The sequence below is a fragment of the Podospora anserina genome, chromosome 4 (assembly GCF_000226545.1).
Source record: "Podospora anserina S mat+ genomic DNA chromosome 4, supercontig 4".
Classification (NCBI taxonomy): Eukaryota; Fungi; Ascomycota; class Sordariomycetes; order Sordariales; family Podosporaceae; genus Podospora; species Podospora anserina.
Window position 1 is genome coordinate 899012 of NW_001914850.1, and position 15681 is coordinate 914692.

The 15681-nt window shown below is 54.3% G+C and overlaps 6 protein-coding genes across 6 annotated transcripts, besides 1 other annotated feature; 3 read left to right on the forward strand and 3 right to left on the reverse strand.

Moving 5' to 3' along the window:
- Positions 1-2: 2 nt before the first annotated feature.
- Positions 3-2375, forward strand: PODANS_4_8300 (uncharacterized protein; the record flags this gene model as incomplete). Its single annotated transcript, XM_001905963.1, has 1 exon — positions 3-2375. A coding segment is annotated over one exon (2373 nt), but the record flags the coding sequence as incomplete, so codon positions are not given.
- A 2458-nt stretch (positions 2376-4833) lies between these two features.
- PODANS_4_8290 (uncharacterized protein) lies at positions 4834-6657 on the forward strand (the record flags this gene model as incomplete). Its single annotated transcript, XM_001905964.1, has 4 exons — positions 4834-4893; positions 5003-5105; positions 5380-6467; positions 6520-6657. The coding sequence occupies 4 exons, from the start codon at positions 4834-4836 to the stop codon at positions 6655-6657; spliced, it is 1389 nt and encodes a 462-aa protein (XP_001905999.1).
- Positions 6658-7159: 502 nt separating this feature from the next.
- Positions 7160-8505, reverse strand: PODANS_4_8280 (uncharacterized protein; the record flags this gene model as incomplete). Its single annotated transcript, XM_001905965.1, has 2 exons — positions 7160-8121; positions 8175-8505. The coding sequence occupies 2 exons, from the start codon at positions 8503-8505 to the stop codon at positions 7160-7162; spliced, it is 1293 nt and encodes a 430-aa protein (XP_001906000.1).
- A 599-nt stretch (positions 8506-9104) lies between these two features.
- Positions 9105-9178, forward strand: a tRNA (tRNA-Val).
- A 1069-nt stretch (positions 9179-10247) lies between these two features.
- PODANS_4_8270 (uncharacterized protein) lies at positions 10248-11321 on the reverse strand (the record flags this gene model as incomplete). The annotated part of the gene is made up of 1 exon (XM_001905966.1): positions 10248-11321. One exon carries the CDS (start codon positions 11319-11321, stop codon positions 10248-10250), a length of 1074 nt encoding a protein of 357 aa, XP_001906001.1.
- Positions 11322-12653: 1332 nt separating this feature from the next.
- PODANS_4_8260 (uncharacterized protein) lies at positions 12654-13811 on the reverse strand (the record flags this gene model as incomplete). Its single annotated transcript, XM_001905967.1, has 3 exons — positions 12654-13037; positions 13127-13713; positions 13775-13811. The coding sequence occupies 3 exons, from the start codon at positions 13809-13811 to the stop codon at positions 12654-12656; spliced, it is 1008 nt and encodes a 335-aa protein (XP_001906002.1).
- Positions 13812-14190: 379 nt separating this feature from the next.
- PODANS_4_8250 (uncharacterized protein) lies at positions 14191-15114 on the forward strand (the record flags this gene model as incomplete). Its single annotated transcript, XM_001905968.1, has 2 exons — positions 14191-14333; positions 14403-15114. The coding sequence occupies 2 exons, from the start codon at positions 14191-14193 to the stop codon at positions 15112-15114; spliced, it is 855 nt and encodes a 284-aa protein (XP_001906003.1).
- Positions 15115-15681: the final 567 nt, after the last annotated feature.

Sequence of the window (15681 nt, forward strand, 5' to 3'; positions counted from 1 at the left end):
AGCCTCGACACCACACGCACACACACCTTATCAAACGTTCCCCCTTTTGGTGTGGAATTGATTGTCTATATCTTACCATTGTTTCACTCCTTTTTTCTCCTCACTTCATCTGTGTTGTCACCACACCCATCTTCCCACTCAACACTGTAACCACCATGAACGAAACTCTCATCCCGCCGGGGATCGGCGGCGAGTCCGCCGCCCTAAGCCCCATCGCCATGTTGGACTACCTCTTCCCCGGCTTCACCCTCCTCGCCAACTTTCTGCAATCCCACCTCGGCATCAACCTCAACCTCTACATCCCCGTTATTATGTCCTTTTCCTTCGTCGCCGCCGCATGGCGCTATCTGTCGTCATACCTCAACGACCTGATGGAATCCTACCTCATGTCCGTCGTCGACGTCCGCACCGACGACGAAATCTACAACATGCTCATGGGGTGGGTCGCCCAGCAGACGTTCTCCCAAGGCGCCCGGCGGTTTGTGGCAAACACCAACCTCAACTCGAGGATGTACTGGTGGATGTGGGGGTCCAGCGACGACGACGACGAAGATGACGGAGCCGAGATTGACGAATCCGGCTGTGTGGTCACCAAGAAGAAGAAAAAGGCTCTGGCTTACACGCCCACGTTTGGGAGTCACTGGTTTATCTACAAGCGCCGCCTGCTCATCTTCAAGCGCCAGCAGCCCGCGACACAAAGCCCTTTTTACACCACCAGCGAGAGGGAAGAGATCTCCATCTCTTGCTTTGGGAGAAACCCCTGGGTGTTGAAGGAGTTGCTCAACGAAGCGAGAAGCATGTACCTCAAGCGCGACGAGGCCAAAACTCTCATTTACCGCGGCGCACTTAAGGGGACCGGGTTGGAGCCCACCTGGCAACGTTGCATGGCGCGCACCTCCCGCCCCTTCTCCACTGTCATCCTCAATGAGGACGTAAAGAAGAAGCTCATCGACGATGTGACTGATTACCTCAACCCTGCCACGAGGAGGTGGTACGCCAACCGAGGCATCCCCTACCGCCGCGGGTATCTCCTCTGGGGCCCCCCAGGCACAGGGAAGTCATCCCTCTCCCTCGCGTTGGCAGGCTTCTTCAAAATGAGAATCTACATCGTCTCTTTGTCCTCCATGACCGCCACAGAAGAAAACCTCGCCTCCCTCTTCGCTGAACTCCCCCGGCGGTGCGTCGTGCTGCTGGAGGACATTGACACGGCCGGCCTGACCCACACCCGCGACCCTGCTTCCCAACCTGATTCCTCCTCCCCCGGCGGCGAACCCCCCCTCCTCCTCGCCGCCCCCCCAGTCCCGGACCCGAAAGGTAAACCCACCTCCCTCCCCGGCCGCCTCTCCCTCTCAGGCCTCCTCAACATCCTCGACGGCGTCGCCAGCCAGGAAGGCCGCGTGTTGATAATGACGACCAACCACCTCGAGAAACTCGACAAGGCCCTCATCCGCCCCGGCAGGGTAGACATGCAAGTCAAATTCGACAAGGCGGACACCTCCATGGTTGCCGCCATCTTCCGCGCCATCTACGCCCCCCTTGAAGAAGACACCGCCCCCGCCCCGCTATCTTCATCTCAATCCCCTGCTCTTGCCGCGCTCGAGAAAAGACTCAACCCTCGTTCCGACGCCTCCCGGAAAGAAAAGGACGAGAAAAAACAAGAGGTCTTGAACAAAGTCGACGCCCTAGCAAAAGAATTCGCCTCCAAAATCCCCACCATGGAGTTCTCCCCTGCCGAGATCCAGGGTTTTCTCCTGAAAAATAAACGCAACCCTGAAAAGGCCGTCGAGGGGGTGGAGGAGTGGCTTGTTGTTGCGAGGAAGGAGCAGAAAGAAAGAGAGGTGGAACAGGCCAAGAAGAAGGAGGAGGAGGCGAAGAAGGCGGCGAAGAAGGCTGCGAAAAAGGCAAAGAAGAAGGCTGCGAAGAGGAAGGCGAGGGGGAAGAAGAGGAGGGGGGATGATACCACTGAGAGTGAGGACGGGACGGACAGTGAGAGCGGGAGTGAGGCGGAGGAGAGTGATAGTGAGGGGAGCGAGAGTGAGGAGGAGAAGACGAAAAAGAAGAATAAGGAGGGGAAGAGGACTGAGAAGAAGAAGAAGGGGAAGGAAAAGGAGAAGAAGCTGGCGGTGGAGGTTAGGGTTGATACACCCCCTCCGAGCGGCTCTGAAGCCGACAAGGGGGCCGTGCCTGAACTCAAGCTGGATGAGAAGCCCGCTGCTGCTGTTGTTGTTGCTGCTCCTCCGGCGAAGGCGATGACGATTGATACAAAAAAGGCTAATGAGGAGGAGGTGGAAAGGGCGCAGGTGTCGGGGGATTCGGGGTATGGTGCTACTGCTGCTGAGAGGGATGCTGCTGCTCCCGTTGAGGTGGTTGCTTGAGAAAGGTGAGGGAGGATGATGTATGATATAATATGGGTTGTGATATGGGATGGGTAAGGAAAGAAGGCTTTATTTTGCCTTGGGATTTTTATGTGCATCTAGGGGGCGTTTCTTAGCATACTACATACATACTACGTTTAAGTGCGTCGAGTGTTGAGCATTCTACTAGAAGAGCTGGAAAATTACGAACAAAAATGAAAATGATTCAATGGATGGTGGAGATCAATCGTGAGTGAGTGATATGTTTTTGTGAGCATGAGTGTAGAAAAGTGTGCTGAGCGTGTAAGAGGTTGTGAGAGGGCAGTGAGAGGATGAAAAGTGTGTGAGTGTGTAAGAGGATCAGTGGAATGAGAGATGATGAGTGTGTGAGGGAGGGTTGTAAATGTCAAGAGTGTATAGTGAGTGTGAATGACCAAGTGACACTGTGTGTGACAGTCTGACGAAAATGAAAATGAGGGCTACCTGGAAGAACCTCCGTGATCGGTGCCCCCCCTGTAGATTGATAAGATTATCTCTGCCAGGGAACCACCATCATGTCACGCAATCAGCTCCACCGCCTCACGAGGGTGGTTGCAATAAGAAAAGGCTCGTGCCCGCCTGAGCTGCCTCAAGATCGATACGATAAATAGTGGGGTTGATGAAGGTTGACCTTGCCAAGCCACAGTGAGGACGTAGGAGAGACGCATCATCATCATCATCATCATGGAAACTCGAAATGCTCGGTGAATATCTCTCTGATGATGGTGATCGAGACGGCGGGTATTCTCCTAAATGGGAACTTGACCGGTTCGGTTCCAACTCAGCCACCTGAAGGGGAGGGGATGGTGGGATGCATCGGGGGAGGCGGACTGGGTTGTTCCTGCAGAGGCGAACGACACGATGGGGGTTGGTCGTGTCGATCTGGCGAATGGGAGGGTTTTGTAGTATTTTTTGTAAGACCCTGAATCACAAAAGTTGGTCGAGGGGCGGGCACAAGGGGCTCTTGTCGCGGTTACCGTTGCCACGACCCGAGGGACCATGTACATACGTACGTACAATGAGATTTTTTTTTTAATTCCCTCTTTGATGCTCCAGCACGAAAACTCAAGGCCGGACGACTGGGACATGGTGATGGTGGGCCCGTTCTGGGTTGTCTCCGGTTATTTTCTCCGTTGCAGTTCCCGAAGGAGGGATTTCCAGAGAGGGATATCGACGGCGTGAACCTCAACGGCTGTCGATGGTTTTGGAGTACGACACCGGATCAGCTGCTGTGCTCTTCGACCTGTCTGGTCAGTGTACCACCAGAGCAAAGACGGGTATTTAGTAAATAGAGACTCTTTTAGTAGTCACCGGCGAGGCTTGTCAGTCACAAGCCTCTCCAACATCGAAAAACGACCGCAAGCTCCAACGTCGTTGAACTGGGCAGTGGGTTCAACTCCGTCAAACTGGGCTGGCTGGTGGGGATTTTTCTTTATCAATCTTGCATGAAACCTCCACTTCAGAGATTAGATCCGCGCAAGGCCGACGAGGGAAACCCACAGCGGGGGGAGAAGGCCGACAGAGGGACCACGAGAGAGGGACCACGAGAGAGTCGAGGGTTGGTGGTGACTGGTGAGGCACTCGAGACGACATGTGTGTGGTGGTTGCGCGTCCGACATCGTCCCCAAGAAATATCGTATGGCGTGTCTGGCGGGGAGACGCCCACGTACGTCCTTGCTAGTATTGTGTTGGAACCCGGCAGGAGGTATTGTTCCCTGTCCGTTGTCCACCTCCCGTTGTCCACCCCCCGTTGTCACCCGCCGTTGTCCCCGTCGCCGTCCCCGCTGTGGTCAAAGTATTTGAACCTCCCGCATCCTCATTCTGTCGGTGTTGTGCCTTGTCTCTTGTGTTCCCTATCATTTTTATTCTTTCTCGAAATCCTAGTTCCTGGTGCTGTGTAGTTGTATACATACCCTTCTCCAACATCCCCAACTCCAACAGAGGAAAAATAGAGATAAGACGAGAGACAGGTACAGTTGCCCCCACTCTTTTTTTTTTTTTTTTGTTTCCTGTCACCTCAGACAGCCACAGACATTCGTGACACTCTGGTTTGTCGAATATGCAGATCTACCACATCACCGCCATCTGTTGTTCCATTCCTCAAAAATCGATAGCCAATATTGGACAGATATTGGGAAGACTGCTGGGGCAAGAGATAGTGGGGTCTGCTTAGGTGGTTCCTCGTTCCTCAATGGGCAACAAAAGGCGGTGACCAGGACAGCTCCAGCAAAACATTAGATGAGCCCACTTTGAGCGCTAGCTGACTACCCCTCCAAAAGTCTAAAGACCCTCCGTCTCCCGCCTCACGTCCCATCTCCTCGTCCCTTTTTTTTACGACACGACTCCCCCCCCCAACAAACAAACGCTCGCCGAACCCAATTGCACCCTCCAGCACCCTCCAGCACCTTCCAGTTACCTCCCAGCACCTCCTCTCAGCACCATGGCCTCCCGTCCCCAGAACATTGGCATCAAGGCCATCGAAATCTACTTCCCCAGCCAGGTCAGTTTACGCTACTGAGAGACGACGAGTCAACAAACTGTTCTGGTTCTGGTTCTGGTTCTGGCTCTGGCTTTGGACCCAACATCGCTGACAGCTGTCACGGGCATAGTATGTGGAGCAAGCCGAGCTTGAAAAGTTCGATGGCGTTAGCACGGGCAAGTATACAATTGGTCTCGGCCAGACTAAGATGAGCTTCTGCGACGACCGTGAGGGTATGTGTTTATTATCTCCATCTCTAGCAACACAACACTTCACTTCACTTTTGCCTCCCCAACAAAATTCAACAACACCCCATCGTTACACAGAGAATTTTACCCCCTGCTGTGGTGTGTGGTGCCTTGTCTTTATTGCGTTGCGCCACCACCGGGATCCTGTTCCCCAGCCCCTGGGCGGCAGGCGTCGGACAGTGGGGTATCCATGGCAGTGGGGGGGCTCGTTGTGTTGTGGTGGTATTCAGGGGCTGACATGCGGGCCCCGCCTTTCTAGATATCTACTCGTTCAGCTTGACCGTCGTGTCCAACCTCCTCAAGAAGTACAACATCGACACCAACTCGATCGGCCGTCTCGAGGTCGGTACCGAGACCATCCTCGACAAGTCCAAGTCGGTCAAGTCGGTGTTGATGCAGCTGTTTGGCGACAACACCAACATTGAGGGTGTCGACACAGTAAACGCCTGCTACGGCGGCACCAACGCCGTTTTCAACTCTGTCAACTGGATTGAGTCTTCTGCCTGGGATGGCCGCGATGCCATTGTTGTTGCCGGTGATATTGCCCTCTACGCCAAGGGCAATGCCCGCCCGACTGGTGGTGCCGGTGCCGTTGCGCTCTTGATTGGTCCTGATGCGCCCATCGTTTTCGAGCCCGGCATGCGTGGCAGCTACATGCAGCACGCCTATGACTTCTACAAGCCCGACCTCACCTCCGAGTATCCCTATGTTGATGGCCACTACTCCATCAACTGCTACTCCGAGGCCCTCGACGGTGCTTACCGCGCCTACTGCAAGCGCGAGGCCCAGCTCACCAAGGGCGTCAACGGCCATGCGAACGGCAACGCCAACGGCGTAACAGACGACATCCTCAAGACTCCCCTTGACCGCTTCGACTACATGGCTTTCCATGCCCCTACCTGCAAGCTCGTGCAAAAGTCGTATGCCCGCCTCCTCTACCACGACTACCTTGCCGACCCTGAGCACAAGGCCTTCGCCGAGGTTCCCGCCGACATCCGCGACATGGACTACAAGAAGTCTCTGACCGACAAGGTTGTCGAGAAGACCTTCATGACCCTCACCAAGAAACGCTTCCAGGAGCGCGTCAACCCCGCCATCCAGGTTGCTACTCTTTGCGGTAACATGTACTGCGCCAGCGTCTGGGGCGGTCTTGCCAGCTTGATCGGCCACGTCGACAGCGCCAACCTCCAGGGCAAGCGCATCGCCCTCTTCTCCTACGGCTCCGGTCTTGCCGCCTCCTTCTTCTCTTTCCGCATCAACGGCAGCACCGAGACCATTTCCAAGACTCTTGACATTCCCCAGAGACTTGTCGCTCGCCGCACCGTCCCCCCAGAGACCTACGACTCGGTATGTCTCCTCACCTTTTGACTGTCAGGTAACCATTGCTAACTTGTCTCAGATGTGCGACCTCCGCAAGAAGGCCCATCTCCAGAAGGACTACGTCCCCACCGGCGAGGTGTCCACCATTGCCCCCGGCACCTACTACCTCGAGAAGGTCGACGACATGTTCAAGAGGTTCTACGCCGTCAAGGAGTAAACCAAGAAGGACTAAAACGAAACAAAAAGCATGGATGATGAATATATACCAAGAGAGGAGGAAGTAATATTTTGTGTTCAAAGACAAAAGACGGGAGGCGGCATTACATACCCATAGACGACGACTGGAGGACCGGCCGGATGCCGGTAGTCGGATATTATATTGGGAATGGTACTGGGATACGGGTTGGACGGGACGGGACGGGATAGGAAAGGTGGGGTGGGAGGACGTAATAGAGCGTTTAATACCATGATTTCATTCTTGCGGTTGTTGGTGTATCATGAGTGTTTTGTTGCCTGAGGTTTGAGCCGGCGTTCAGGGGGTGGTGGTGGGGCGGCTGGACGTTTGGTGTTGCTGGATATTGTTGAATGTACGGTCAGGATCGGATGTCGTGTCGATGGACGATGGGATGGAACGGTTGTATGTTTGAAGTGTCCTGATATCTATTGTGAGATGTTCTATGGAAATGGGAACATTAAACCTCTTTGTCCTCTGATATCTACTACAACTTTGACTTGTCTCCCCCTTCCTTCTTGGGCTTCCTTACCGGCCGTCCCCCCATCCACCCCTCAAACTCCTCACTAATCACCCACTTTTCCTCGTCTCTCTTCTTGGCCCACCGCTTAAACTCTTCCTGCTCCCTCCTCCAGTGCTCGAGGTCCTCGACGAGGAAGTCAGCGGCGTAGGTGGCGACCTCGGTCGTCCTCTCCATTGGGACAAGGTGGCCGTACCCCTCGATGGTAACAGCTTTCACCCTTCCGTTCTTCGCGCCTCCAGAACCGCCCGGACCGACGCCGGTCAGGTCGAGCTTCTCCTGCCGGACGTCGGGCGGGTTGACGTTTGACTCTGAGCCGAAAATCCAGATGCAGCCCGGCCGGAGGTGGGGGAGCTTGTTCGCCGTTGCTGGGCCGCCTTCGGGGCGGTAGAAGGGGAAGTCGGGGTTTTCATGCACGACTTCGTCTGCGTCGGGGATGAGATCCCAGTCAAGTTCGTGTTTACCCCCTCCCATCAACTTCTGACGGATGGGGCGGTAGTAGGTGAAACTCTCCATGTGTTTGGTTGTCAACAGTGTGACTGAGCCAGCAGGGGCGTCGGGGTAGATTCTTGTGGGGGTTGGTCGGAGGCCGTGTTCGAGCCAGGAGTTGAACACGCGGGGGTCCCAAGTGCGGTAGAAGGGGTTGGATTGGAAGGCTGATTTGGCGGCGGCGAGGGAGGGCCAGATGTCGCGGCGGAAGGCGGAGGCTTTCATGGGGGCGAAGCCGTATTTAGGGCCTTTGGATTGGAACCTGGAGAGGACCGGGTCCAAAAGGATGAGGGAGGAGAGGAGGCGGGGGTGGAGGAGGGAGAGGTTGACTATGATGTTTGCGCCGAAGGAGTGCCCGACACCGATGAGGGGGCGGGGGAGGGAGTGGCGGAAGTGATTGGTCAGGTGGAGGAGGTCGCGGGTGTGGTCTATCCACGAGGCTATGCGATTGTTAGCACCATGAACAGTGGATTGGGTGGAGGTGTGGGCATACGGTCGTTGCCTAGGTTGGCTTCGTTGAGGATGCCGGATTGGCCTTGGTGAGTTACGTCTGCTATCCAGATGCCGCGGATTTGGACGCCGCGGCTGTTGAGGAGGGATAGGAGGTCTTCCCAGAGGGGCTCGTAGAGTTCTTTGGGGAAGCCATTTGCGTGGGCGGCGATGATGGAGACGTCGCCGGGGGAGGGGGTGAGGTTGTTGAGGGGGATGTATTGTTTCACGGCGAGGAGGAGGGGTTCTTCTTGGGAGTGGGCGGTGGCGTGGGGGTATTCGCGGATGTGTTGGGATTCGATGGTGTGGTTCTTGATCAGGAATGAAGAGGCCATTTTGGCGGTTGGCTGGGTTGGAAGTGAACAATGAGAAGAAGTGAAGGGTGAGTTTGTGAGATGTGAGGTTGCATATGTAAGTCAAGGATCAGTTTACCCGTTCAGTTTAGTTCGGTTATGTGGCTTGGTCAAGGTGGACGGCAGTCTACGCGAGTGAGAGAGGGTGGTTTTATGTACTGGTTGGCAGTCGTAAAATCACAAGAGAGATTCAATTGAGATATGATTCCATCGACACGCGAATTCCGTATCTCTCTCTCATATGAAGCTCATGTGAGGTTGAGATGCATCAATGCAAGGCAGGCTGTTATAGGTGCCGGCCAACAGTGAGGTTCGCTTGGGGAGACCCCAGATGGGAAAGTGCCGAGGCATGCAACGCCCCGCGGGAAAACCAAGACCCACGGCCGCTTCCCCGGATTTGAATTCCGTTCGGCAACGGGACCGGGGCCGGAAAACGGGCCTAAAGGACTTGACTTGTGAAGCCGATGGGTTTGCTTTGTCAGTTGGAAGTGTTTTGTTCCTCAAAGTTTTGAGAGCAGTGCACAGCAAGGATAGCGCAGACTTGAATTGAAAAGCCGTCGTTGGTCTCCAACGAATTATGAGGTTCCGTGGTGTAGTTGGTTATCACGTCAGTCTAACACACTGAAGGTCTCCAGTTCGAGCCTGGACGGAATCAAACCACATGTCTTTTGCCTCCTCTCTACATAGGAGACCAGTCTTTTTTTTTTGCCTGCCAACCAGCGTGAGATGATTCTGACTCTCGATTTTGCTATTCCTTCCAAACTGTAGTTGTTCCACCTATACCTTGGCTCCTCCCCCTCCCTCGCTCCTTCCTCTTTAACGTCCTCACGCCTTCCTCTGTGACACCCTCACGCCTTCCTCTTCAACCCTTTCGCTCCTTCCTCTTCACCACCCTCCCCTCCCCACGCACGGCCCCTTTACACACCTCCTCCAAATTAGCAACCGTGCAAGGGCCACCCAGCCCCCTTCCTATAAGTTCCTCCCACACCCTTCTCTTTTCTCCTTTTGTCCTCATATACCAGGAGTATCCTGTACCAGATTTACTGGCCGGCAACCCAAGGAGATCAAGAACGTTCTTGGGCGTTGCATGATGATACTGGTTTCTTTCTTTCTTTTTTTTTTTTTTTTTTACCCCCATCTGCTCTTTCTGTCCTTTTCCCTTTCAGATGGGGGGTCGTTATTGAATTGCTCTGACCTTTGGGGAGGGTGTATTTCAAGGCTATAATTTCTGCTGGCTTTTTTCTCTTTTGAGGAGAGATGAAAAAAATTTTTTTCGTTATGGACTTGACTTTTGTTGGGCCATGAGGAAGATTGGGTTGGTGTCTGTAGGTGGTTATTGCTTGTGAAGTTGTATGTGAAGTTGAATGTTGAGATGTTGGAGGCATAGGGAGAGAGGAGAATAGTTGCATGCACCTGCTTTTCATATCAAAATATCACGCTATCCTGACCTGGTTATTAGAGAGTCACCTCTCTTGCTGTAGTAGTTTACAGTTCTCGTGTTGTTGTTCTACTGACTTGCAATGTCCATGTGTGGTGCTTTCAATCTCACTCTTGTTTGATCCATTTGTCGACAGGAAAAGCCACATACAAAAGTCTCCAATTGTTCAAATAAGTATCAACACTCACATCGTCGATATGATAATTGCTTGCTTGTTCATTTACTACGCTTAAACAGCCTAGACTGCACGGCTCTTTTTTCCCAAGACTTGAATCAAGCCTCTTGCTTAAACCTGCCCTTCCTTTTCCGCCTCCTTCTTCTTCTCCGTCACATTACTACTCCCATCATCACCACCCCCTCCCCCAAGAACATCCCCCAACTCCTCCAAAAACCTGCTGGCCTCCCTCTCCGCCTTCTTCACCCCCATCTCCCTCCTCCTCCCCTCAATCTCCCTCCTCCTCCTTTCCATCTCCTCCCTCCTCCTCAGCTTCTCCCTTTCCCTCCCCTCCCTCTCCCTCTTCGTCCGTTTCCTTTCCTCCTCCAACCCCTCCATCTCCTTCTGCCTCGTCTCCCCATCCTGACTAAACTTGTAGAACCCCACCCCCTTGGTCCGTATCTCCCAATTAGCATCATAATGCGTCTCCGGCGGCGGCGTAGCACTCCTATCCCTCTTCCTCGCCAACTCCTCCATCTGATTCGTCTCCTCAAACGCCCGAGCCTGGATGGTATCCCCAAAGATAAGATCAGAGGGCACAGCGACAGGGCGGCCGGCCATTTTCTCCAGGTCGATTTTCGAGGCGGCCGCGCGGTCGAGGGCTGCTTTTTGGGAGGGGGTTAGGAGGCGGGTTCGGCCGTAGGTGTCGGTGTATTCGATTGTGGCTTCTTCTTCTTCTTCTGGTTCGGAAGAGGAGGAGGAGGAAAGGACTTCTGGGGGGCCGGGGTTGGATTCTGCCCATTTACGGTCGAAATCTACGAGGCCGTATTCTTTGCCTATGTAGTCGCCTCTTTGCATGGCGGCGTAGAGGCGGGATTTGGATTCTAGGCGTTGACGGGAGCGGGCTAAGTCTTCGAGTTCGGAGGAGGAGGAGGTGGTGGTGGTGGTGGGGGATTTGAGGGTGAGTTTTTCATCTTGGTCTTTTGGGGGGTTTTTGCGTTTGATTTTGACTGATTTGAAGAGGTCTTCGGTTTTGGATTTGGAGGGGCGGGGGCGGCTGGTGGACGGGGTGGATGAGGACGAGGCGAGGAGGGAGGTGAGTTGGGAGGTGAAGGCGAGGGAGCCGGAGAGGTCGGTGGGGGAGGATTTCTTTTGTTTTTTGGGGGGTGGTTGGCCGTATAAGTGAGGGTCTTGGGGACGGGGCATGGTTGTGGTGGTGTAAGAACGTGACTGATAGTGGTGAGAACGGTGTGAGAGGTGGGTATTTATTTGGTGATTGACTGTATAAGTTGAATCGTCAGTTGTCGGAACAGAAAGATGTTGATGAGTTGATGAGGTGAGCTATGTCAAAGTGAATCTTCAGATGAAGTGAGATCGCACAGTGCGCGCCCAGCTCCCGTCAGCTTCCCCAGACAGTGGATCTGGCACTAAAACAGGGGTGCTAGCACTGCTGGCGCATCTTGGCACCTTTCACCCAGCGTGCGCCTGACATTCCGTCGTCATGCATCTCGGCCACCTCGCACAAGCATGCTTCGGCTCGGAGCTCTTCTTCCACCGTCGTCCGGACTTGACTTTGGCACCGGCATGCCATCTTTCATCCCTAGCAACTGCGCAGACTAAACCCAAGAGAACGGCACGGTATCTAACCCGCATAAACCTTGGTGCATCGTGGCCTCCCTTCGTTAACCCCCACGCGCTGCCCACTCCTTTTTTCATTCTTCCCTTTCTCTTTTATAAGCTTGACATAGGTGGCCCTGATGGAAGTGTATCGCGACCGAGGAAAGAACACCATCGGCACATGTCCCAACAGCTAGTTCCCTACCTACGCATTGCTTCTCCTAAATCCCGATACGATCACGCTCCTTTTACGATATAATACACCAGATATACCCCTGCTGCATAGCTCATCCTCTTGACAACGCGACCGGCATTCGAGCGTCCATTGCTACTACGATACCCCATTGCTTACCCTCTTACCTACTCGGACCTCCGTGTTATCTACCTCATCTCCATCACCAGTCTTAGGAACACATCCGCGATGGCTGGCCTTTTGGAGATAATAGCTTGGATCTACTACGCCATGACGGAGCCGAGCTGGATCCCGTCGCAGTTTCATCCTTTCTTGCATGGCATTTCTGGCTTCTTTGTAAGTACAGGGACCGCTGGACCTTCGTACCATACTAACCTGTTCCAGATGACCCTTGGTTCTCTATTCATCGTACCAATCATCTGCCTCGTCATCTACGACATCACCCTCTACGTATTCAGACTCACCGGTTCTGCCTGCGAAACATTTACGAATGCGCTGCGAGCTCGCCAAGCTACCCAACCACAACAATCGAAACAACCTATAAACGGGAATGGATCGACTCCCAATGGTCATGCACCGTCCGAAAAGACACAGTAACAAGGGCCCAAGGAGTTGGATAGGGCGGGACAAGGGGGCAGAGGAGGAGACACAACATAGCCAGAGAAAGCACAGAACAACCTTGTTTTTTCGACAGCCATGTGGCTTGAAATATTTTGCTGGAATTTTGCTCAAGCGACCTGAGAGAGCACCTTGATGAGGTCGCTGGTGACGCCCATGGCCGTGACTTCACCACCGGCGCCCGCGCCCTGGATGATCAAGGGGTTGCTTCCGTACCGCTTAGTATAGAAGCTAATGATGTTATCGCTGCCCTTCAGCGCCGCAATGGGGTGGGAGAGATCGAACTTCTCGAGTCCAACCTTGACCTGCTTTGAGGCGACGTCGATGCTGCCCACAAACCGAACCACCTTGCCCTCCTTCTCAGCCGCCGCCTTTGTCTCCTCCATCTGAGAGTCAAAGGCGGGGAGCTTCTCGAGGAACTCATCACCGGTGGCAACAGACTCGAGCTCCTTGGGGATCAAGCTCTGGACGGGGAACGAGGTGGGAGACTCAACCTCGAGACCGGCAAGGCGGGCGAGGATGGTGAGCTTCCGGGCAACGTCCAAGCCGTTGAGATCGTCACGCGGGTCGGGCTCAGTGTAACCGAGCTCCTTGGCCTTCCTGACCTCGGCGGACCATTGGCCGCCCTTGCCGGAGTGGGGGCGAAAGAGTTGAAGAGGAAGGACATGGTGCCGCTGAAGACGCCCTCGATCTTGGTGACCTCGTCACCGGTGTTGACAAGGTCGTTGAGGGTCGAGATGACGGGGAGACCGGCACCGACGGAGGACTCGTGGTAGACCTTGGCGCCAGACTGCTCGGCAGCGCTGAAGATCTCCTGCCAAAGCTCGTAGGAGCCAGAGAAGGCCTTCTTGTTGGGAGTGACGATGCTGATGCCATTGCCAAGGAAGAGTGGGTAGGCGTCGGCGACGTCTTGGGAACTGGTGTTGTCGACGAGGACGGTCTTGGAGCCGGAGGACTTGAGGTACTCGATCAACTTGGGAGGGGCGAGGGGAGCCTGGGAGGAGGAGGCGAGCTTGGAGGAGACATCGTTGATGGCGATAGCGGCATAGTCCGAGTTGTAGATAGCCTTCTTGCTGGTGCTGATGTAGGTGAGGACGAGCTTGGGGCTGGGTCTGCGCTGGGCGAGCGTCTCGAGCTGGCCGAGGAAGCACTTTCCTACCCCGCCAGCGCCTGAAGGGTCACAGCTGTAAGCATCAGGTCAGGAGTAACACTGGACAGAGAGTACACATACCAATGATGGCAATGTTGACCTGTTTCGCGGCAGCCATTGTGAACTGAGCGAGGAACGGGATGGTTCTTGGGATTAAAGATGGAATTCTACAGGCCGGGACCCAAAATACGACAACAATTGCTCACACTGCATCGCGGGGTACTTTAAAATGTCGCCATGCAGCTCTGGCCCGATAGCGGACTCGCGGGGGGTGATCCTTGCATGGCGCCGGGTGGAGCCCTGGAGGTGGGATGGCGCCCCACTGTTGAACTTTTAGGTGCTGGTTCCTGGTCATTGGCTTCACAAGTTTGCGCTCTGCATCAAACTCATACAGCGACACTATCAAGTCAAGATATCGCCGACGACAAGACACAGCACTCTTGAGATCTGTTATTGAACGAATCCCCAAATTCAACCAGACTCAAAAATTAGTCAAAATGGCCGCCAAAAAGAACAAGAAGCAAAAGCGCGAGGACTATCGCGCCGCCATGAAGCAGGACGATGTCCTCACCATGCCTCGCAAGAAGTTTTACCGCCAAAGAGCCCACGCCAACCCCTTCTCCGACCATCAATTAGTCTAGTGAGCCATTCCTACCTTGTAAAAAAAAATAAAAAAAAATTGAGATTTTCAAAACTAACACACAACTAGCCCACCACACCCTGACCAAATGGACTGGTCCACCCTCTATCCAGCCTATGTCGCCCAAGAAGAGTCACAGCCAGAAGCCACCCCATCATCAACAACAGAAGACCTCTCGGCACCAGTCAAAGTAAAAAAGCTCACCCAAGACGTCGAAGTAGCCGACATAGGCTGCGGCTTCGGCGGCCTCCTCATCGCCCTCGCCCCCGTCATGCCCCAGACCCTCGTCCTCGGCCTCGAGATCCGCGTGAGCGTCACCCAGTTCGTCGAGGACAGAATCAAGGTCCTCCGTCGGCAAAACGAAGAAAGCAAAGCCTACCAAAACGTGTCTGTTCTCCGCGCCAACACGATGAAGTTCTTGCCCAACTTTTTCAGGCAGGGGCAGCTGTCCAAGATTTTCATCTGTTTTCCCGACCCGCACTTCAAGGCGAGGAAGCACAAGCAGAGAATTGTGAGCACGACGCTGAATTCGGAGTATGCTTATGCGGTGAGGCCGGGGGGGGTTGTGTACACGATTACGGACGTGCCGGATTTGCATGGGTGGATGGTGCAGCATTTTGAGGCGCATCCGATGTTTGAGAGGGTTGGGGTGGAGGAGCAGGAGGGGGATCCGTGTGTGGAGATTATGAGGAATGCGACGGAGGAGGGGAAGAAGGTGGAGAGGAACAAGGGGGAGAAGTTTGTGGCGTTGTTTAGGAGGTTGGAGGATCCTGTGTTTTAGGAAGGGGTAGAACCGAAGAAGGCTTGTTTTGATACCCAATGATGAGTGACTTGTGGGTGTTGATTGGATGGTTGTACATTGTGGACGGGCAATTCATCATTTCATGGATCATACTGCCCTGGACCGGGACATATAGGCCATCTATAACTTGGTCGTATGTCCCTTTTCCCGATCGTCTAGCATGATCCAAGGGTTAGGGTTTTAAGAGTCTCCAACACTAACAAGTCGTCATCCACTATCACACTCCCCACGCCTCTCATCCCCCCCGGAATGGGGAAGGACAAGAGTAAGCAATACTCTCTAGGTAATCCCCTTCCAGCAACAGCAGCAGCCCGTTCGGTCCTTGCATGTCTCCCGAGCAGCGGTGGTGGTGGTGTGTGGTGTGAAGCATTCGGACAATCGGTATTTCTAAAAGAACCTCACCGCCGCACACATACCTTTCCCTGCCCTATACCAGGAGTTCGCATACAGAACCACGACTCTGACTCGACGGAGAGAGCAACCCCCAAATACGGCGGCGGCGGCGTAGTGATGGTCAGCGGCGCAGGCGGGGGCGCGGGGGGGGGG